At 34.4% G+C, this 25,084-nt stretch overlaps 1 protein-coding gene and 1 non-coding gene across 6 annotated transcripts; both read right to left on the reverse strand.

Annotated features, from left to right (window-relative positions):
* Positions 1 to 23,540, reverse strand: TAF2 (TBP-associated factor 2). 5 transcript variants are annotated; one of them, XR_016519104.1, is made up of 25 exons: positions 23,231 to 23,540; positions 22,746 to 23,085; positions 21,239 to 21,384; positions 21,050 to 21,116; positions 19,376 to 19,575; positions 19,121 to 19,274; positions 18,877 to 18,961; positions 18,669 to 18,760; positions 13,437 to 13,562; positions 13,266 to 13,319; positions 11,265 to 11,333; positions 10,303 to 10,400; positions 9,864 to 10,208; positions 9,695 to 9,782; positions 8,662 to 8,787; positions 8,522 to 8,578; positions 7,781 to 7,860; positions 7,639 to 7,694; positions 6,328 to 6,414; positions 3,970 to 4,059; positions 3,519 to 3,577; positions 3,343 to 3,433; positions 3,098 to 3,263; positions 2,272 to 2,455; positions 1 to 1,482 (listed from the first exon to the last, which is right to left on the reverse strand). XR_016519104.1 is itself a non-coding variant. In XM_068608391.2 (25 exons), exons 1-25 carry the CDS (start codon positions 23,347 to 23,349, stop codon positions 300 to 302), a joined length of 4,149 nt encoding a protein of 1,382 aa, XP_068464492.1. In that variant the 5' UTR covers positions 23,350 to 23,540; the 3' UTR covers positions 1 to 299. The 5 variants fall into 5 exon arrangements, 3 of the variants coding, with proteins under 3 accessions (XP_068464492.1, XP_068464493.1, XP_090155596.1); XM_068608391.2 differs by having other exon boundaries at positions 7,652 to 7,694; XR_016519105.1 differs by lacking the exon at positions 8,522 to 8,578 and having other exon boundaries at positions 23,231 to 23,509.
* On the reverse strand, positions 20,017 to 20,089 carry TRNAF-GAA (transfer RNA phenylalanine (anticodon GAA)). The gene has a single exon. It is a non-coding gene; the product is annotated as a tRNA-Phe (tRNA).
* Positions 23,541 to 25,084: the final 1,544 nt, after the last annotated feature.

The raw sequence follows: 25,084 nt of genomic DNA on the forward strand, positions 1-25,084 counted from the left end.
TTGACTACAACAAAATTATAAATATACAACACTTCAAGTTACAAATTTACAACAATATCCTAAACAAAATCGTGATAGGCTTCATTTACATCGATAACAAATATTGTATGATTGAAATTGCAATCATATACATCTCTCAAATCATAGTTAAGAACTAACAACGAATGAAGCTCACTGAATCAATATTTGTAAACACCTAATCCGTGTACGCCGGATGAGGAAAGAAAAATACAACCCAGAAAATATGAAGGCGTTGTAAATTTCATTCTAACATCTACAAAATAATATTTTATTCTCTATCACTTGTTGAGCATTCGGTTTTTAATTTTAATTCGAATTTTTGGACCAGTAGATGTGCCTTCAGATGGATCCGGTTTGATATCAATCTTTTTGGTTTCTAATTTAGAATTAAATCCGCTGGGCTCAACAGATTTAACCTGTCTAGCAACGTCCACTAAAGCTTCCTCTTTCTTACTCGACAAGTCTACAGAGGATCTCTTCGCTTCATCACTCTGAAGTTTTGCCATTTCTTTTTCCCGTCGTTTTTTCTCCTTCTTTAATCGTTTTCGCTCCAAATATTCTGGATCATCATGGTCTTTATTACTTTCCCGTTTTCGTTTCTTTTCCTTGCTTTTGTGCTTTTCCTTGCCACGAGCAGAAATTTCTTTACCTAACGATTCTCCATCAGGATCAAATCTTGCAACTGAAAGAGTTTGAAGGCTGGCATATCGTCGTGCATCCGCATCTACATTGTTATCCTGGATAATACTGGACGATGACGGATCTTCAGGCTGAGGTTGTGAATAAACTATACTTGAATCAGCAGTGCACTGAAGTTCTTTGACCAATTCATCACCGTCACTCAAAAATTTAGCACTACCAATGCTAGCAGTCATGCGCGAACCACGATCATGCCAAGAATTAACTTCATCTATATTGTGATTACTGATGCTAAGAGTCTCGGCAAAATTCCTCTGCGGTGCATCTACAGAAACTGAACTGCTAGCTCCATGATCCATTTCATTACGACCACCTAAAGAACGTTCAACCACTTGATTATCAGTATCAGCCCTACTGGTAGCAGAAGATTGTTTGACCTTTATTTTAATGAGCCTCTTTCTTTCATGGCTATTCGATACAGTATCTGCTTCCTTGGAAACTTCAATTGGAACTTCCATTGGTGCTTCCTGTGGAATTTCAGTAAATCCCTCTTCAGCTTTCTCTAGGGTCGCTTCCTTTAGAAGAGCTTCAATGTGCTCCTGCGGTGGAGCTTCAGTAGGTTGGTCCTTAGAAGCTTCGTAAAGTGCATCGCTCAAACCATCCAGGCCAAGATTTGGTGTAGGGTTTTGGGTAGAGCTTGGCAGATCCAAAGGTTTACTATCCGAATCAAGAACAAAAATGTTCTTCTGATAGTTACAAGCTTCTGTAAGACTCATATGCAACGTTCTATTTTCCCTGGGAATCCCATGAAGAGTTGGTGGTCTGCAGACAAAGAACCGAATAGAGTCAATAAAATTTCGTTTTTCAAATACAGACAAAAGCTGAAGTGTAAATATAAACACGTTCAGAACAAAGCGTGTTCAGAATCAGCTAAGCTTGTTAAGAGAATCTTAAATTTTTGCAAAAATAGCAGCAAAGTGAAAATGGTTACTGACCATAAAATATTAAGACTTGATTAAACTGAGAAAATGTTTTGTTTTCATCAATAATTAAAAAAAGTATCACATTATTTTCATTTTACTTCATGTTACCAAAGACGTGAATATCAAATGAAAGAAACAAAAAACCGTTTCACCTTCCCTTGTAAACAGAATAAGTAACATTTCTGTAATTATTTGGTAACATCAAGAAATAAAAACAACATTCTGCAAATAAAACAGGCCATTATATTCTAGATTAGATTCATTTCATACGGAACATTATCAAACTAAACCAGAAATAGTAAACAGCTTACGTAAGTACCTCTCTAATTGCATAAATTTAAATCCTAAAGAATCATAGTTACTCTCAAAACGTTTGCCAGAATTTATACTATATTCAAATTCCATAATTGGACAAAATATACATAGGTAAAAAAGGTAAATAGAGGGACTAAGACCAATAAAGAAGTTCAGTTCCTAATAAATTATTTCCAAAAGCTAAATGAAACAATTGGAGAATTAAAAGTCACAAATGAACTGCTTTTGTTTTAGCACGTAAATGCAATATTCACAGAATACATTAGTTAAAAAATAAGCAAGCTCGCATTTCATTTCAATAAGAAACATATACCTTCTAGCAATTATTTGTAGTATGCAGAACAGATAATGCCGGAGAAAGACATTATTAAATGCAGTACGCCCTTCCAGTAAATTAAGCATAGAGACTAGAGTTTGGCTTGTAATTTCCTCATCTGAATTCAATCCATCCCTCATCTGACATAGCCTCATAACATGGGTGGCTAGCTTTAACTGCCCTGCAATCAAGAAATGAAATTTTATTACATAAAAAGGGGCAAGTAAAGATGGAAAAAGGGGGAAAGTAAATATGAAAATGAAAGGAAAATATAGAGACAGGCTTGATTCTTTCAGAAGGTTGTCCGTCTTAAAAAAAAAAGATAATTATGTGCCGCAAGATGAAACTTGTTTTGGGATTGGGGGATCAAAACTAGTTTGACGAATTTCTCCATAAACCTATCTAAAGGAAAAAAAAAATAAGAAAAAAAATGAATTTGGACTTCTTTGAAAGCTAAAATTTAAGCATAAGTTAAAAATAAAAAATTATAAAGAGTGTTTCTGCAAATTAGTTCATGCATAAGCCAATTTTATTTTTAGTTTGTGGAGAAACTAATTTCTATTTTTTTCTTCCTAGAAGGAACTTACGGAGAATCTCGTCCAAACAGACCCTAGGTTTATTCACTATTTTTTTCTTATTCTTACTATATAGAAACCTTTTAATATCAAGATTTAAACAATAATTATTTTAGACAACTATGTATGTTATAAAACTTGTCCAACTTAATAAACATTTATATAAATATTTTATTTTTAGCATTCTGAACCAATTTCTTGGTTTGCCACGCATCTATAGATCTGCCGCTAGGGAAAAGATTTACAACCTCTTAAGGAATTCTCCTCCTCTAAGTACTTGATAAATAAAAGCAATGCTGAATCCATGCCCTTGCAGTGGAATTCAAGATCAAGGAGTGCTCTACTTGCTTCAATTCGAACTTGCCACAGTGTCTTCAAGTCACGAAAAGGCTTTACAAGTTCATAAACTCGATCCTGAAGTAAAGATGAAGCCATTAGAATCTTTGTGCCAAACTTTGAACGGAAGTTTGATGCTCAATAACAAGGTACTTACAAGAGGAATGAACCCCGAAAGCTTTAAAGCAATCTGGGTCAATGTTCGGATACAACTGATAGTCAGGATTCCATTGTATATTGGCATGAGACTAGCAGAAGAGACATTTCAGAAATGTAAATATAGTTGCAAGTAAAATTGATAAATCCACTAGAGTAAGCAATGCATCATTTCACCTATCAAATTGTAGAAGCCGGTCAATGCGTTTGAGAAGTGATGACAACAGGAGAATACTCTGTCAAAAGTTTGAATCAGAAAGAAGCCTAATACTCAAATCAGTTTGCTAATGGATAAGATTATCTTCAAGGGAGTACCAACCATATTAACAACAAATATTAGTTAACAACTGTTAAATATATATATATATACACACACACTTCAAAACAAGCAACCTTTGCATAGTTGTAATACAAATGGAAATTGCACAAGCTAAAAATCGCACTTTCCACCAACAAATTATCAAATCTCAATACTTCATATTCAACTACTAAAGTTTTAGCTAATAGAAAGGTACTTAAGGAGATTTGGTACAAATGAAAGTAAATAAACTCAGGAAGCTCACAACAGTATATTAAATTATTAATTCAAGTAACCAAGAATATAGGAAGAGAAAAATAGATTATGAACCTGTTGCCCAAACTCAAGCTCACCAACTGATTGGACTAATGCAGAAAGCCAGAAGACATCTGAGTAGGGATTCCCATTGTTGTCATTGTACTGAAAAAATACGAGGATAAAATACATGATCCCCAAAGCTGATTATGCAACCTCTATATAGCTAAAAGCTAGAAAACTTCCCAATAAAAGTAATCCCGCTAGCCAACCAACATATCTTCAATCAATAGAGTAGTGATGTATGGAATGAGCAATAAAAAATAGTGCAATATTACAAGTACATAAAGGAGCTAAAAACATATATAATCTGTTGATTACCCTTGATTTGGCCAGCAAAAATAGCCATAGAATTATGGAAGATGGCATTGTGGCAAATGGTGAAAGCATGACAACCATGTGAAAAGCATTTATAAATAATTGCAGTTAAAAATACAGAACAGAAACAAAAATGAAGGCAAAACAGAATGTAAAAAATAAAAATACTAGAAAGAATCAGAAAGACAGTGATGTTCACTGAAGGTGAAACCTATAGTTTCAGGCTGAGTAAGGTTTCACAGAAGAAAATAATGAGGTTTGGGTTTGAGAGATGGAGCCACTTGACAAATTAGTGATTTTTTAGTATGGTATATCACAAAATTCCAGAAACCCATTTTAATCAGAATAGCGAAAAAACTTGCTATCACTCGTCCATTGTCTCCCAAAACTGCCATGTTCTTTAACTAATTCAATTAAGGTTCTTAAGAAAGTTAAATTTAAACCTAACTCAACCCTACAAAAATGGTTTGGTAAGGTGAGGTTAACATCCACTTATATATTATAGTTTAGTCATATAGTCGATGTAGAATTTCCAATACATTTCCTCACGTTGAAGACTGAACATCTTGAGCATGGGACAAGGGAGGAACCCAATAATGAGTGACATGATATATTCAACAAACTTAACTAGAATAGGCTCTAAATGACTTGCTATTATCTAAAGAGTGTGGGGTTTAAGCCTAGGTCAAGCCTACAAACCCGGTTTTATAAGGTAAGGTTTGCACTCACTTATGTATTTTATGTAAGATTTCCAGCAAAGGTCATTTCATAATATTATTTTCAATTCAACTAAGTATCCTATCCAACAAAAAACTGTTGATAATTACGTAATTTAATTATTAGCCCACTCACCAAGTAGCTCAGGTGCATTGCAACAGAGAAATTGAAATTATTTGCACACAATTTCTCTTGTAGATTTCTTTCTGTAACCATTATCCATGTAATAAGTGTATCTACAAATATTACACTGCTAATTGATCATTTCACTTGCTCTCAAAAGTTTGCTCCTCAAATCTCACGTTTGATATTGGGAGCAAGTTAACCACATCCTGTTGTGCATGTCAGTCCGACCTTCGTTTAGAATAAAATCTAAGTCTCATGTTTATTTCTCCTCAGACTTCACTCTCAAGTCAGAACCTAAATTCTGGTCTTCAAAAAAGCTGGTAAATAACCCCACTGCAAAATATTTATCAGTCCCCTCACCGCAAATCCTCACCTCCTGCATGAGGGCCCAAGGTTTGTTGCTCAAGAGAAGTGATGATTGGTTTGTAAGTTAAACATTTATCATAATCTAAGCTACACCCTCAATGCTGGTTAGGGAGATTCGTTAAGTGTTAAAAAAATTGGAAATTTGGAATGACTAAAGAATGTAGTAAATCAATACAAATTCTATATGCAATTGTTCAATCTATTTATCTCCAATCACGCAGTCTACATGAATGATATTATCAGAACTCAGCAAACAATATTTATACTGGGATTGAAGTTCAACAGATCTTCTTGTCTCTTCAGTCATTAAAAAACCAAAAACAGGGCCTGCAATTGCTATCCCCTACCTAAGTATGTCCTTGTTTACTCTGCTTCCTATACAATCATTGAAAATAGGAAACAAAGTGAAAACAAGGTGAGCTTTTCATAAGTATTTATGAAAACAGGAAATGAAAAATAATGTTTTTTCAAACTAAACATGTCCTTGTATTTACAACAAGCTGCATGCATTAGACAAGAGGAGTTTTGAAAATTACGTTAGTTATTATATAGGAGTTATAACATAAGAAAAGGATAAGAATTATTAGCCCATCATTTGTCTCTTGTAAATTGTCTTCGTAATTATTATACTAAGTAGTGGTGGTATGTAACCAGCCTGTGTATAAAAATTGTTCAGTTGAGTCTGCTTCACTCCGATATTCCCTCCTAAAATCTCAAGTATAACTTGATGAATACAAGACACTATAAATATGTCCTATGAGAATTCACTATTTCCATTTCATGGTTATATCAATGTCACATTAGTTGCTAAGAAAATAATCCATACAGCAGGAAGTAAACAATAACCTTCAATAGCTGTAGAACAAACTCAATAGCTTCTCTTGGGCTTTTCCTGTCAGCGGCTCTAACCATGGCAACAGCATGTGGAATAGCCTACAACAGCCATTTATTTAACCAAAAATGACTTGCCAAGTTTTAGAAGTACATCAATATACAATTATTTGTTATCTATCCAGACGAAGAACATGCATACCAGTTCAGAATTACAATCACACAAGGTAACTTTTAAACATATCATAAACAAGGCACATTCAATATTAACTTGTACCATCGTAAAAGAAAAAAAATGTAAACGATCACAGATAAGGGTCATGTTCATGGATAGCACTATAATTTGTACAAGGGATATTTCATGGATGACATTATAGTTTGTAAAAGGGATATGGGCATCTTAGTTCATGGATGACATTATAATTTACAAAAGGGATATGGGCAGCAAATTTCCTAAGGGTGGAGCAACCACAGTAACAAGCTTCAACATTCCTATAGAGAAAAGACCAAGCAATCACCAGATGATAACACAAACTGTAAGTTTGAACTAATATATATATAGGCCATAATGCACACAAGTTTTAGACACCATAAAACTAGAAGATAGAAGAAATCAAGAGCACACAGAAAGTAGTTTGTAGGAGTGAGGTTAGAAGCATCCTAGGTGTTAAAAGACATATCAGAACCACAACAGCCATTATGAGAAGTTTGTGTCCTTTGCATTGAGACTCAAAATATCACTTCGCATATAATTATACAAGTTCAGAAAATGTTATAATTCCCAAAGCAATCATTTATTCTTTCAGCATATCAGAATGATCATTGTCTCCAAATGAAACCCATCCACTACTGTTTTGTATTTTATTTTCCACAAACCATGGAATCAACATTTTTTAGAAGCTTTAATCATTTGGGTGAACAGGTATAACCAACATAGACATATTCACTCCTACTTAAACCTTTATACAGTATATATCTGGTGCTATTTATTGTATCACGTGATAATTGAGGAAACAAATACCGCCGAGCACACCACACTTACCTCTCTGCTTTCATTTTAACAAGCAATGTACTGCCTACAGAGTAAAGCTACCAAAGTTCAATAACATGGCATGGCATGTACACACTATCATGGAAATCAGACAAATATAGCGCACTAGATCATAAAGGAACATGCATCCATTTACACAAAATTAAACTCCATTAAAAAATTATAAAAAATGAAACGACACTTGATGGAACTCAACAAATATTCAAAACATAATTAATAACAAAAATATTACAAAATCACATCTCATCACATCAGGAGTAACATACACATCCTACCTCCTTGCATTACCTCAAGAACAAAATACTCGGCAAAATCGTGAAAATCATTTGGCCTGGCAATAATAGTACAACAAAAATTGTCACTGGATGTTGCCAAAGTTAAATGAGAAAAGGTGAACAATAATTTTCATAGTCTTACTTTGGGAGTCCAATGTCAGGATCAAACCTCCTACTCTTGTAAAATTTCACCAAATGGAGTAGACCAGAAAAATCAGTTTCCTGTCAAACAATTAAATGATGACATTATTCACATTTCAAAGAATTACACCCATTAACTTCACTGCTACAGTGATACAAATGCAACAAGTAGTAGTCATACATATGGCATCACAGTTATTCATGACAATGAACAACTCTTGAATGGATTTCAAAGTTGTAATGGCAACCAGATGTATGGCATACTTAAAACTTAAAAAGCAATGTTCCCTTTTTTTCTTGAGTACAGATATTTACTACAGCACTGATTGGCAAGTTATTAAAGTCCATCTATTGTATCAAAACCAGATCTAAAATCATTGGTCAAACCTACTTGATTCCCACTATTTAATATGTATCCCACGGGTCTTGAATATAGACAAAAAATAACTAGCTCATACTAATTAAGAAAGTTAATTAGCATCATTTAATAGTACCTATCTCATTTAAAACATAAAGTTCTTTCTTAAACTACCCTTCCTTTGAACTTGATATAAAGAATATAAAAATCATTGGAAATAAAACCTCAACTAAATGAAGGGTATTTTGGGAACAATCTCATAAGATAAACTTTGTTGAGATTTATGTATATTTGGGATAAGTGATTTTTTTTTTATTTGCTTATATTCAACACAGGAGGTATTTCATAAAATTAAATGCAACAAGTAATGTAGCATTTGAATACCTCAGATGCAGAATTTGCCAATGCAAATGCCGCTTCAATCCGTACTCTCCAAAAGGCCTTGAGTTAGAACCAAAAGACTAGAGATATTAATTTCATATTTAAAAGCTACTAATGAAAGCACATTACAGAAAGGAAATCACCTTGGAGTCACTGAGAAAATTGTTTAGGGCATTTACAATTGAAAATGATAGTTGTGGTGATGCCTCAAGGGCTGCAATTGCTTGTGCCTGGGCAATAACATCTTTGTCCTTCTCTAATTGATTGATCTAAATGAAGAAATTAACTATCTATAATCAATAAACATGAATAACAAAATACTATAAATAAAATTATGAAAGATGCAAAATACAAACCACACAAATGAATGAGCATGATTTGTTTCTAAAACAGCCAAGAGAGAGAATGAAGAAGGCTCCAGAGGTGAATGAGTATGATTACAAAACATTGCATCATTGCAAGTTTTATGTAACTGGGTCTTCTAGTTTCCCAATAGAATACAAAATAGTTCAAGAAATAGTTGCATGATATAAAACTGAAAAAGAAACTTCAACAAAGAGAGATGGTTCAGCTAGACACCCAATCTTAATTTTCAAAGAACACTTCATATGAAGTATTCAAACACCACAAATGCTAAAGACCAGAAAAGGAAAGTACTTGCACATTCATTCTAATATAAGACAACAAAGATTAAAAATCTGCAACAGGGTAGGATGTTAAGATCAAATAGCAAGGTATACAACTTGAGCCCCACATCAGAAGAATGACTTCTGGTGTTTGAATTTATAAACTCTTAATTGGACGAAGCTTTTCATATGAGCTGTAAAAGAAGTACCATGAATGGGATAAGGGTTAGTCCACAGCCAGCTTATATAAGCAGTGGAGCATGGTAGGATGCTAGGGTTCAGTTGCAAGGTATGACTAAAGAGTCCCACATTGAAAGTATAGATTCCTAGTGTGGGTTTTGTAGGCTCTTCAATTACAATGGTTAGCTTTTATGATGTGGTTTTCCTAAGATTCTTATCATAGGATAAATAAACTAGTTGTATACACATCACAAATAAAACACAGAAAGAGGACCTAATTAATTGAAACAAGCGGTGCCTCTAACAGCATAGCAAAATTACATCACAATAACCCCAATAAAATCAACTTGATGTAACAATTTATCCTTACCCACATCTGAACTGGTTGGTTAAAATGAACCTCAGCAAGGTACTCCATATCAGGATCTGCTCTGATCCATAATAAAGGCGACTCGGTACTGCCATAACAGAAAAAATGTCAGAAACCAAATCATAACAACGACAAATTAAACCAAAAAAGATATGCAACTGATATATACTTTGACCGCACGTCCATGGAAGGCACGTCACCATTATCATCAGATCCATCATGTTTTAATCCTTTCTTGGGCTTCTGAAAGCGTCTAGCAGCAAGCTTTGAGTGGCATTGTATTTCCAATAGCTGCCATGCTTCTCCAGCCATTGGCAGAATTGGATGGTCATACATACCATCAAGTTCATATACCCTGATGCTCATCATACCAGGCCATCCAGTATCTCCATCTCGATTTTCTGTATCAGGATTAATATCAAGACTGGATGTAGTTGAAGTCTGCAATGCTGTACATCCTCGCAACACAGCCAATTCAACCATATTCTTCCTTTTGTTATAGGAAAACCCCATCCTTAGCAACAGCAAGAGGTAACTCATCAGAATACATGTACAGAAAGCATTCCAAAAATTAAATAAAGAGTAACAAATAAATCCTTGTTTTATACCTTAGAACGGGACATCCACAAGAACCAACCCACCGTGGAAAGAAATCCTTAAGAAATGGACGTTCAAGATTCCCAACCTTATTGGCAAAATGTCGAAACTGTGTATTGAAATTTTTTATCAGTCCCACATATCAAAAACCCATCAAGATACTTCAGCTATTACTGCATTAAAGATTAAACTGCATTTATATAAGGACAAACTTATTTAATCTATCACTGCAATTTAAAGCAAATTTCATCAATTTGCTTGTCCACCTTTTATTCATATTCTTTGACCAAGCAAACGCATAAGATAGAGTGACATTTCAAGGCCTATGATGGGCAGCTCTATTCCAAAATGGAGTTTGCATACAAGCTGACTTATAAAGCATATGTAAAATGGGTAATGCCTAGTTTGCAACTCCCGTTGAGATAGAACAGTTGCTTCTGTAGCAAATAGTTTGTAGTCAACTTTAGGTCCATTACTTATTATTGAACTTAATTACTCTGTATATCCAAGATGTACTGATGCCACAACAATGTCTTTTTCAGATAACAAAGTCTTGGTTGGTTTATAACCGAAATTGTAAAGAGAAGAAAATTGGAATCATATTAATGAAAGTTTAGTAAAATGAAAGATTGATAAAATTGGTTAATAGTAAAGATTGGTAAAATTGGTTAATTGTAAAAATACCCATGGTCGAGTGATATATATATCTGTCCTATTCATGCTAATGCGATTTTATAGATAAACCTAAAAGAAGTGGTTATGACACAATATAACATTTATTGAACAGAACCAACTATGCATAGATAAATTGTCAACGGCTCAGAAGCCTTTAATCATTTCTAAGGGGAGAGAGAGATAACAAACTATTCTGTTAATGAAAAATTGTTCTACAGCTCCTTAACTTAAATATAATTTCAGAGAAGCCTCATGCCCATAATAAGCCACATATTTTACAGAACTAAAAGTACATTACCTCCTTAGTACTTAGAGTCTTCATGGAACGCGTTTTATCTTGAGCCCGTGAAACTATTGTTTGTAAAATCTAAACATTGATAACAAGCAAAAAAATATCATCAAAACCTTCAAGCATATAACCTCCAAGGGAAAATAACAAAAAAGAATAACTTCATAGATAATGGTAAGGATAACAGAAAAGCACAGTAAAAGGATCATGTCAGATGATGAAGAATGGGAAAAGGTGGCCAATGCAAGGAGACCACTAGAAATATCTCCAGGGAAGGGATGCCCTACTATCTAAGTTAATGAATAAGTACAATTTAGAATACTGTCCAAACACTGGTATATTCCACAACTATTCTTTGATATCAGCCACTATCTAAGAACAATCATCTCAACATGCTTCAACATATAGAGTTAAATCATAGACAATTAAATATAACAACCAACCAGAACCCAAGTAACTTGTTCTACCACTTACCCACTTTTCTTATTTTCGTAAAACCACATCAATGTACTCAAAACTTGAATACAATAATTTTAGCTCATACAATAATATTAAGTAAATGGTGAAAAATATATAACCATCTTTCTCCACCTATGATACTCCCACGTCAAATAAGTAATTGTAAAAGGTAAAGCATTTCCTGCTATGATCGTACCATGAGCTGTTTTACCAACCAAACCAACCAATGGGACCGCTAAACCAGTCAGGCAACTGGTTCAGAGAAACCATAAAAGCAGCCTGAGGAATCAACCAAAAAACTAGTTTCTTAAAACCGATTTAATAGTACATTATTTTATTTTATTTTCTTGAAAAAATCAACATCAAATTTGTTATTTTCTTTTTATTCTTCATATAAACTTATTATTAGTAAATACTGATAAATATTATTGAAATTATAATTTAAGTATGGTAACATTTTATTTCATTTGTTATAGTTATTTTAAATGTTAAAAACCTATAAATATATAATATATTATAACATCATAGAACTATTATATCTCAAACCACTTGAACCATGATTGGTTCAATGACCAGTCCCATTTCACAAAACATTGACTCATTATAAGAGTTGTGTGTACCCTTTTGAAAACTGAAGCCATATTTTAAAAACTAGTAGGACAAAGCCTGTAACATTTAGATATAAATTAGGATTCACAAATTCAATTTAACAAAAAACTTTTGTTTAATAAAACAGTTATCTTTCCAGGACAACCATGAGAACCAAGAATCACTTTACTACTCTTGTTTTGAAATTTTCAGTGCTAACAATATCGGATAATGAAATATATCAAGGATCCCAAAAACCCTTTATGAAAATATATCAGAAACCATAACAGGTTTTTATGGCACAAAAGAAAATACACTATATATATATATATATATATATAATTTATATATATATATATATATATAATTTAAAGAAAACACAAAATTATAATTCTAATGCAAAAGTAGTGAAGGACAACCACATGAAGCCATTGCATCTAAACAGAAAAGAAAGAATAAAGAATGGTACAGTTTTTATCGAAGTTGAGGTTAGGTTGATATCGCCAACTGGAAACCTCATTGGAAATGCAGCCAGAAACAGATAAGAGGGAAGTACAGAAGCAGAATGTGGGAGAGAAGGGCTGATTTATGAAAGAAGGGTTACAAATTGTGTTATAGGTTAAAATAGAAAGTTTCGCTTTAACCCTTAATGAAAAAAAAAAACACAAAACCCAAACGACCCTGTTTTCCAGCAGGGAACTGAATCCCTTATGTTAAACCTAGATTGTGTCAGCAGACGCGATCTGTTGCAATTTTGGCCTTGCACACAACAGCCAGAATCCTGAGATGCAAATGCAATCATGCAATTTTTTTGTGCAGGGGGAGCCACTGTGCACCAGCACAATATAGGCTTGAACGCACACTATTGGCAAGAACACACACTATTGATTACCATGGTTAAGACAAGTTCAGTATATCTAGAATGATAAGAGGACATAAAGTGCAAATGTTAAGGACTCTCACTCTACGGAAAGATTCAGGACCCATTTGCTTTTCCAACATCTGAAGAACAGCCACCTGCAAAGGGGTAAAATAATATTCATAAAATTCAATACTAATTAAGGAAACACATTACTATACTGACTCAATGCTATAAGATTACAGGTAGGGGGAGAACAAAAGGGAAATACTTACAGACTTCCAAGATCTTATTTTTCCATACAACCCAATAAACTGAGTTCCATATAAATCTTTGCAGGAAGCTGAACAGCTCAAAGCTGTCGCTCCACCATTATCAACTTTGCAAACAGCACAATTTGCCTGTAGATTGATTTACATTAGCACGCAAAAAATGTAATTACAATGTTAACTGTAGCACTTTCAACTCAGAATACAATGCTCTACAGCCTCAACCTAGACTGACAGATGAACCATGTTTAAATATCAAATGAAATTTTAGAAACAAACTTTGCTACAGTCAATTACACAAAGAAAACCCAAACAAAAAAAGAAAAAAGCCTTGAACATTTGAAATTAAGTAGCTAATGATAGTTAATAATGTAAAAAATATTATTTGATCTTGGTAATAAAGGCAATATGTACAGCTGATATTTAGGGTTATTTTCATTATGAGCCATTATTAGGTTTCCCTGTATTATACTTTGAATAAATATATACAAGGGATTACATGTGTGACCAAACACACAACTTACAACAGATAAACCCTTTATGGTATTCATAGAGCTAGGTTTTCCTCTTCTATTTCCCACAGTGCCCATGTTCAAACGCACTCTTCGTGTGGCCTTTGCCCTCCTAAAATGAATTATTTTGGGCTACTCCAGACTCCAAAAAGGTTATTAATATTTCTCTCCTCAACTACATGAGTATCTAGTCTTTCCTTTAGAGACCAATACTTTCTTTTCTTCCACTACTGAAGATAACCCTCCAGAGGTTCTGCCTGTTGCTCAGTAGTAGCTCCTACTCCACCTTCACTTCTTATATACCATCGACGGACATAGGCACCATCAAAAGTGTCACCCATGATCCTTTAGCACCATCTCCTGCTCCAATTGCTCTTCCACCAACATTGTGTACACTTGAACCTCCCATTGTAATTCGCAAGGGTATTTTGTTCATTCATAATCCTAACCCCTTCATATGTATTTGCCCTAAACAATGACCGTTTATCTCTTCCCTATTTTTCTTTTGTCTCTTCTTTGGACTATGTGTTTGTGCCTAAGTGTAGAGGAGAAGTCACAGTTGACAAACATTAGAATCAAGCCATGCTTGCAGAGATGACTGCTATGGATGCTAGCAACACATCGGAGCTCATTTTGTTGCCTCAAACAAAACCACTATTGGGTGTCATTGAGTCCACACAATAAAGAGTGCACATGATGGTACAACAGATCATTACATAGCTTGTTTGGTGGCAAATGGTTATACTTAAAAAATTACCTAAATTATGGCGAACCTTTCTCCTATGCCCAAAATCATCTTTTCCACCTTTTTCTTGCCATGATAGCACTTGAAAAAGGATATAATCTAAATAAATTAATATTTTATTCAATTGATTGATTTAAAACAGTGCATCAGTAAATATTACCAAGAGATCTATAAAATCTTCTAACAGCTTCTAGTAGTATACTTAATATCCTACTATCAACACTTCCCATCAAGCTGGTGAATGGATGGATATCTATCATTCCCGACTTGAATATTAGATCATGAATTCGTTTGGTGGAAAGAATCTGTAAACAGATATGTTAAATGAAGCTCGGATGGGACATAAGAAGTAGAGATAAGGGAAAGTGTTGATTTATTTTTATGTATTTGGTCCTATCATGTTGAACTAGATTGTGAGCAATGCTAATAGTTGACTTCCTATCACTAAAGATCATTTAGAATAATTCACAGCCATAACTTACATACCCCATGTGCCATAGCTCAAATTTCAGCCTCTGCAGACCTTGCAACAACAATTTTCTTACTTTTCTAAGTCACCAAATTTTCACCCAAGAACATGCAATATCCTGAGATGGATTTCCTATTTGTGGTCGACCCTGCAAAATTCGTATCACTACGAATTATGTGTTTGGGTATGAAATCATGAAACCATTTAGTGGAAAGACCTTTTGTAAACAGATCTGCTGACTGAAGCCCAAAAGGGACATAAGTAGTGAATAAAACGACTATCAAGTTTCTCTCTAATAAAGTGACAATCTATCCCTATGTGTTTGTTCCTATCATGTTGAACTAGATTATGAGCAATGTTAATAATTGACTTACTATAGATTGTTCACATGCTAATAATGTGAGATCATTTAGAATAATTCTCGTCCATAACTTACCCCAAGAACATGCAATATCCTGAGGAATTTTCCTACTTGTGGTAGACCCTGCATAATCTGTATCAATATCAGTGTTAAAAATATCGGATAACGGATCATATCAGAGACCCCAAAATTCCTTTATAGAGTTATATCGGAACCCATAACGGGTTATGGCGGAAGCATGACGATCGAAAAATATAATATATATATATATAAATAACTTCAAAAAAATGCAAAAATAATGAAGGTATAGGTATAGTGGTGGCAGAGAGAAATAACAAGGTATAGGTATAGTGGTTGTGGTGTACTATGATAATAATTATATATGTTTTACTTACTTGGGCCCAAAAGCCTAATGTTAATAGTTGTTTAAATTAGGGTTGTCTTACCAGCCGCACATCAGTTTCAAAACTTTAGGGTTTTTCATTTAAATTTTAAAGTTTTTTATTATTTTAAAGCTGAAATGGGCCTTTGGCCCAAACTTTTGTGTCTTAGAAATTAGGTTTAGGTGTTCTGCAGCCTTCTTCTTCATCAGCCACACACAGCAACTTCAAGCTTCGGTGCGGCCGCTGCCACAATTTTTTCGATATTTTGGATATCTCTGATATTTGTTACCACTCCGCCATGAGAAATTCGATTCGCCACCGCCTTGTTGTGGCGGTGGTCAGGAATTCCACCACCGAAATCTGCCATGGCGACACCATGGCCGATAAGTGATACCACTGATCAATATACAACTCCTTTTTAACTTTTCATTCCTCTTGAACAATAATCCCCTTCCTGGACTTGTCCTCAAATATTGAACAATTTAGCTCATAGCTTGTAAATGTCTCTCCCTTGAATCATGCATGAACGGACTAACTACACTCGCAACATAGGCTATGTTGAGTCTAATGTGAGCTAAGCAAATGAGTTTACCCACAAGTATTTGATAATGGCCTTTATTTAAAGTAGAATTGCCCTTGTCACTTCTAATTCTATGGTTTCGTTCTATAGGAAGCAGTGTTATCACTTCTAATTCCTGACCACTGCCACAACAAGGCGGTGGCGAATCGGATTTCTCATGGCGGCCGCTATTGTCATGGCGGAGAGGTAATGGATATCGGAGATATCCAAAATATCGGAAAAAAATTGTGGCAGCGGCCGCACCGGGGCTTGAAAGAGCTGCGTGTGGCTGATGAAGAAGAAGGGCTGCAACGGCGGATGAAGAAGGTTGCAGAACACCTAAACCTAATTTCTAAGACACAAAAGTTTGGGCCAAAGGCCCATTTCAGCTTTAAAATAATAAAAAACTTTAAAATTTAAATGAAAAACCCTAAAGTTTTAAAATTGATGTGCAGCTGGGAAGACAACCCTAATTTAAACAACTAATAACATTAGGCTTTTGTGCCCAAGTAAAACATATATAACTTGTTATTTCTCTCTACCACCACTATATCTATACCTTCATTATTTTTGCATTTTTTGAAGTTATTTATATGTGTATATACATATATATATATATATCATATTTTTCGACCGTCATGCTTCTGCCATAACCCGTTATGGGTTTCGTTATAACTCTATAAAGGAATTTTGGGGTCTCCGATATGATCCGTTATCCGATATTGATAACACTGATAAGAACTTCAGTGGTCTTGCTCTCAATCTTATGTTTCTTTAAGAAGATCAAGAACATACTTTCTTAGGGATATAAAGATGTCTCTCTTCAATTAAGTTAATTTTATCCCAAGGAAGTACTTTAATTTTCCTAGATCCTTTGTCTCAAACTGAGCAGCAAGCTTTCCTTTCAATATTTGTTTCTCATGTTCATAATCTCCTGCAACAATCATATCATTAAAAGACTAAGGTAGAGTAAATTTACTTTCTAGAGAATGCTTGATGAACAAGGTATGGCCACCTTAACTCTTTCGATACCCCATGAAGACCATAACCTGAGTGAGTCTACCAAATCATGAATGAAGTGACCACTTGAGTCCGTACAAGGTTTTCTTCAAACTGCACAAATTTTTCCTTTCTTAAATAGGCTTAAAACCTAAAGGAATTCCCATGTAGACTTCTTCCTCTAGATGTCCATGCAAGAGTGACAACATCCCTACTATTTTCAAGCTTCAAGTTTTGATATTGGTCCAACTCAATCTATTGACCCTTTAATATTCCATAATATTTTACAATAGAGAGAGTGCCCTACTTGGCACCAAAGATCTTGCTTTCTAACGCATAACATGCAAAAATGTCCTGTCGCATGGAATAAGTATTTACAAGGTCTTCCCAAATCATCATGACCAAGACTAGTATGATTATTTGTCACCCAATGATCATCCTACGAATCCTAATTTGAAGTTTCATTCCAGTTAGGAGGAGCCTTTGACAGACCTTGGAAGATATCGACGTCTAACACAAGTTTAATTACCTAACTATTAATAGACCAGACATCACATGCATTTAGTGTGGTTAGCCAATTCCTAAAGGCCCCGTGCGATAGTCATTGGAATGTTATTGTATGCATCCTTCGATACATCAAGAATCACAGTTTAAATACATCCAGAATGTCATTTTGTAAACAAGCAAATCCCTTAAGAGCTTTGGTTGACCACATTCGTAACAAGCTAGGTTCATATCACATATATGCTCTAGCTTGAGGTGGGTGTAAAAGATGTTTTGATCTTAGTAATTAGGGAAATATATACAGCTAATAAGTAGGGATATTCTCCATTATTAGCCAGTATTATGGTTTCCTTATATTATACTTTGAATGATTATAAATAAAGGATTAACATGTGTGATTAAATACAATTTACAACAGAAAAAACTCTTCAAATAAATCAAAACAAATCTGCAGAGAAGGGAAAATAAAAAAATAAAATAAAAGGGGATAAAAAAAAGTGGTTATAAACAGCACCAGCCTCAAGAATACTTATGAGAATACATGAACACTACTCCAAACTACAAAGCATCCAGACCCCAATAACAAGTTGAACCACAAACTTTTATAGAAACCCATAAGGGGCACACGTTCTTTAATTTTTTACAATATAATGCATGATGTGTTAGCCTTTACATAGACCAGACTAAGCCATAAAGAAACACAAACCTTGTATCTCCGGTACCGTGCCTCATTATTTCCCAAATGTTTCTTGATATAAAAATCTGTCAAGAAGCCAGCAAGTCCATCCAAGAGCCACTCTGCAATGTGCAAAAAACCATTCACCAATCACACCAGAGGAAACACAAAATCTGCTCAATTTACAAAGAATCAACTCAAATTAAAACAGCAACCAAAATATCCTCTGTTAAGTTACCATCATTTGGTGCCTCAGGAGTGATATACACCCCAAACCACTGTCTTGCAAGAGCATATGCAAGTTTTACCCGTGTGTCAATAGTCTGTCAATAAAGACATAGGCTGATCATTAAGCTGGCATAGTAGTGAAATCATAAGCATAAAAACTCTCATGTACATGAGAAGCAGTTTTTTTATTCATTCAGAAAGAGTACAATTAGAAAAAAGAAAATCAACTAAAAGAATTGAAGTAATGAACTGACCTGGTCAATAACCTTGTCATCAAACAAAACTTGTGAACTAAATATACTCACAGAGGCTCCTAAACTCATTGAAGACACAGCCATCTCTGGCTCTATGAAAACTTGCGTATATGAGTCAAATGGGAAGTCTACAGAAAGATAATCCTTATAGCAGCTGCTCACCAATAAAAGTCCAACTATCCAATCATTATACAATTTATGATTAAAAAACAACCTGTTTCAGGCTAGTTAAATTTCAACTGTCAGACATCAAACCTGAAGGCACTATGGAAAAATTCCACTGTATTCCGCATCTTTGATAGATTAGGCATCAAACACATGTGTGATATGAGACTAAATTGGTGATCAGGAAGAATTTCAAATGGGGCAACAGCCAAAGATATCCACCTTGCAGCAACTGGAACATCCAATTTATAGACATATGTTTTCCGAGGAGGATTGTCCTTGCTTAAGACCTGAAAAAAGAAAGGAGGTTCAATCAAAAACAAATTTAACTCTGCAAGGAGTATAACACAAGATAAATTCTTATGTAGAACTATAAACTTAAATAGAGACAGAAGAGAAGCATTACAACAAAGGAAAAGGGACGAGAAATTTTCCTGAAATGAGGGTGGCAGGCAGAACAGGGTATCATACATGATCTATATTCCATTGCATATAGAGAATAGAATCAAGTAAAGGAATGCATCAATAATAATAACAATAATTATGTTTTCCAACTTAGACAGCATTTCTCCTTTATTCTTCTCTTCCACGAAATGGTAGTAAAAGATAAAATGTAACACTACTTCAAAATTTTGTAAAAATTAAATGAACTTTTCAACACAAAGATCTGAACTAAAGTGACAAATTCCTTGGATGAGAACTTTGACTAAACAAATCCATGACCCTGGAGGTGCGGTGAGCATGGATTGAACATGCGACCTTCAGATCTTCAATCTGACGCTCTCCCAACTAAGCTATCACCGCAAATCAAAGATGCCACCAACCAGAAACCAATGTCCAGGCAATAGTGTTGCAGAGTTGCATTAACCCCCCACCCCCTCGCAACAAATTGACAGTGATAACCATATATGGCTGACTGAGATTAAACGCACAAATCATGCATCAGCAACAAATTGAAATCCATGCCATATGTTGGTGTTGTGTCCAAAATGACAAGAAGAGTATTTTACAAATGAATTTTATCATTGAAGAAAAAAAAAACAGGAAACAGGGAAAAGAAAAGGGGAAGGTTGCATCCAATCCAAAGAGGAAGGAGAAAAAACAGAACAGCAAGCTCAATTTTCAAAAGATTCATCAGGCCTCACAGTATGCAAGAACATAACTTCAGGAAAAGCAGATCACAATTCAAAATAGTAGAACATTTTTCCTTTGAGCTATTTCAAGGGTCCAGTGAACGAATTATGAATAAATGGATTAGAATAAACCACAATATGCAGAATATAAAAACAAAGTCAGCGGATAATTCACTATTCTACCAGACATCTCAAGCTTAATTATTTGGCAGCAAAACACTAATCACGGGTAGGAAATCACTATTTCCAATATTAATAGGATAAACAAAAACTTTAACATCGATGTCTTAAGTAGAAAACTAGTGATTTGCAGTTTTCTACAGTTCTATCATAGCAGTCAGTCATTTTCAGCAATGAATACTGTCAAAAAGAATATTCATTGGATTTGAAGCCAATCATCATCTAACACCTGTGGAATATAAGAAGAAAAAAACAAAGTAGGCATACTCCAATTGTCAGGAGAAGGGAAACAAAAGAAATTCCAATTCCCAACCTGAGTTGACTTGAAGAAACATTAAATGTGCTTATCAACAATAGAAACAGCTACAAAATGTTATCAGCTTATGTAAAAATAGTATTGATTGTGCTTTCATAACTTAAACAACAGAATATTATTATCATTCATTGCTACCTGATAAAGCAAGAATCCCGTACTAACAGCCACAAGATTGTGTGATACTGTGAACTCCAGGTCATAGCTGAACATGAACAAAACAACAATAATTAATTCAAGCTCACGATGAACATTAGTAAATACATTTATAATAAAATGTAGGCGTGGATATAGAAACACAAATGGGGAAGTGTTAACAGTCCATACCAGCATCGTTGTGAATTGTCATCTATACAGGGGAACCAACATCTTGCTCTCCTTATCTGATTATCAGTATGAAGAAGATTATTTCTGAAGTGGATTCCTGTCTCTGCCTTTTCTATCCAATAGTCAATACGAACAATTCTCACATTCTGCACCCAACATCAACCTACATGAGAAAACACAAAAAGTAAACCTCACCAAAACTACTCATTCTCACATTTCACCGCCATATTCTCATGGAAGGATGCTGCACTATCTCAGCAATCAAAAACAATAACCTATTTCTTACAATGAGTAGGCCAAAAACATATAGAAATCAAAATGCAAAAATAGGGTGAAAATTTTGAAAGAACACAATAAGATAGAACTTGTGGTGACACCCATCACAAATTCATTCATGCAACATCTAAATAACACACATGAAAAGTCCAAGCAAGCAGAAGACGAAGTTCATAAATAGGTTGATAGTCCTTAGGATGAACTTGGGTCCAAAGTTTCATAAAATGGTCCGCAGCTGCAATTTCACCGGCAATGTCAAGGTTGTCTAACTCAGTGACAGCATCGCAACTGCATTTGTCTGCAATTCCCCACTATGTCAACGATGTGATCTCAACATCAACGCTTTTGGACTCTCCATGACCACAATAGTGGCTGAAATTGTCCACTATTTCCCAGAATATAAAGGATAACCACAGCCACAATTTAAGGACAGGTTGGTCATACAGAACCCAAACACATGGCATTAAGTCTATTAGAAAATGTAAGTATATTATAATTATATATATTATATATAATATATAATGACATGCTAACCAGAGTCCTGAGGGCATTGAATAAGGAATTAAAAGATAAAAGTTTACTACTGCGATGTGAAGAAATGTGCTTCCCTATGATTTTTTAATGTGCTCCAATATGATTTTCAATAAAAAGTTTCTCTTATCAAATCCTTAAACAGTGCCCTTAGGCACTTGTTGTCAAGACCCCCACATAAATAAATAAATATATAAAATTCAAATCAGAAAATACATATATATATAAATAATTATAAAATCCAGTCAGTGCCTAATTACTCTTAATAAAGGATAATTACAGGTATGAAGACCATGTTTACAAGCATATAGACAATTTAGCCCCATTGAGATTTGCTAATCACTGTAACTCTTGTTCCTAGAACTAAAAAAATTCAAAAAACTCTAGAAATCCTCAGATGGTACAAGGCTACTTAAACGTTAAAAACTTGGGTGATAATATTAACATAATATCAAAAGGCCAAAATGTCAGTGTGCGGTAAAATATAGCAGTAGCAGGAATCTCTTTTTTTAATTTCACTAAATCTAAGGACTAAAGTGACAACTAATCACATTTTCAGGGACTAAATTAGTCATTTGCTATATTATTTACAATTCGGTTGCTATGCATAGGGTTTACATTTCTCGTTTAACAGAACTCTCTAAATTGCTCAGAGACAGGGTTAGCACTGAAAGCTAGAGTTCATAGCAGCAACTACAACCTGTTTGGGCTCGGCCGAGGAGTGAAACCCGTTCTCGGGAACTGGTTGCTCCGGCTGCTGTTCACTTTCAGCCTTGGTAGGTTTACAGCAGTTAATGAGTAAATTGGGCACCAGCTCCTTCTCCAGAGAGGACATGTACACTGAGACAGCAGCATCGGCAGCAGAGCTAGGAGAACACACAGAACTAAACCTCTTATCATCTCCCACCTGCTGCTGCTGATGCGGGTAATACTCGAACTCCGTGGGCTCACCATCGACCCAAACACTCTCAATCCCTAAATTCTCCGCATGCAACCCTACGATCCCAATCTCCGGCACCGCAATCTCCAATTCAGTGTACCTACAAGTGAAATCAAATTGTAGATCGATTTTAAATACGCGATCTCGAACACAGTCTCAGCTGTAAGAAAACCTAATTTACAACAGCAGCGTGTGATAGAGATGCTAATTATGGAAGAACGGAAGGGGAAAAGAGAATTGCGAACCCGTGGACTAGGCGTTTGTCGATGTCGATTGAGAGGCATAGCTTTTGGTGGTGAACTAGGGCACCAGAGTTTTCGGGCTTGGGGTCTTCGTTGTTCTTGGGCTTGCGAGGTTTCGCCATAGGGGAAAGAGAAAGAGTGAGAAATGAAAATCGAATTCGAATCAAGGTATCTTTCTCTCTCTTCCAATGTGTCTCCCTCTGTGATAGCTGAAGTGATGCTGTATTTATAGAGAGATAGAGCAGTAGTAGCGTGCTTGAGTCAGGCCTAGACAAGCGATGACGATATAATGCCCTATCTGCAGACAATTCTTTTCAATGTTTTGCCGAAATTCATTTTAGGGGTAAATAAACTCGTACATAACAGTGTCCCCGTCAATACGCAAACTAATGAATAATTTTTTTAAGATATATTAACATAAGTTCTGAAAAATAATAACCTATTATCTTAAATTTCTAAAGAAAATATAAGTAACATAACAAGTAAAATAGGATAACATAATTTATAAATTTTTATTGGAAGATGAAGTTAAATTTTTATATCAAATTAGTAAAGTTGAAATTTTATGTATAATTGTTTAAATTCTTTGTATAAAATTAAAATTATATAATTCTATAAGTTGGTATAATTATATAATTTGGTTTCTGATTTTGAAAGAAAAAATAAAACAAATAAGGTAATACGTCAAAAAAGTTGAATATCTGTTTTTGACATTTACATTTGTGAAACTATCTTCAATAGTTGATTTCTTAAGGAGTTAAAAACATCTTCAACCCATAAAATAAAGGTTAAATTTATTTATTTTTCATTAAAGAATTGTCTTAATTTTGTACTCTTTTGAGAGAACATGATATTATTTTGTTATGAGAAAATATGTAATACGTCAACTTTAGGGTGAGTTAATACACACAAGTTAATTATTTCTATAGTAGTTGTTGCCCCATTCTTAGAATTGAAGTATTTTTATATCTCCATTAATAATAATTTTTTTAATCTCGACAACAATCAAACATCAACAATAACCACTAAATGAATAGAAGTTAGAACTTATTTGTTATCATTAACTAACATATAAAATAATATCATATAAGTTGGATCATAATAAAGAATCTTAACAAAAAAAATAGGAGATTTTTTTTTTCTTAATAAATGTATTTGACATTTTACTAATTTGAACATATTAGGCAGCAAAATGAACTAATGAGTAGAGTTTGAGTGAAAATAAGAGACAACAATAAGTCAAAATCTAATTCATCTATAGATATAGATAGATATGACAATTGTCTTTATTTTGTTGTTATTTGAATTCTTGAAACTATGATGTTCATTACAAAGTTCTAAAATGTGTAAAAAGTAATTTAATTTTGTCCTTTCATTAAATGAGCTACTTAATTTTAATAAAATTGTATATGTTACACACCAATGACTAGACCTTGTCTGGGTACCGACTCGACCTTGTCTCTGGGTGCCGATTCGACTTTGTTCGAATGTCGACTGAACTTGGGCTCTAGCCCTCTCAACTCGACTTGGATTTGTGTTGACTCAACTCGATCTGGCTTGGGTCGTCTTGGGCTCGGTCCGACTCGACTCGACTTGGGCTTGGACTGACTTGATTCGACATGGATTCGGCCCGACTTAACTCAACATGGGTCTGAATTGACTCGGCTCAACCTGAGCTCAGACCAAGTCAAAATCCAACTCAAACTCCAATTTAGATAATCAAAAAATGTATCAAATCCATATCCAATTAAATGAATTGGACTTAAAATCCAAGAAATATTGTTTTTGATTTGAGATAAATTCATTTAGTTTGATTAAAAGTAATATGTATTTGGATAATTATGAATTGGATTTGAT

Source organism: Phaseolus vulgaris, chromosome 3 (genome assembly GCF_051622355.1).
Source record: "Phaseolus vulgaris cultivar YP4 chromosome 3, ASM5162235v1, whole genome shotgun sequence".
NCBI classification, from domain to species: domain Eukaryota; kingdom Viridiplantae; phylum Streptophyta; class Magnoliopsida; order Fabales; family Fabaceae; genus Phaseolus; species Phaseolus vulgaris.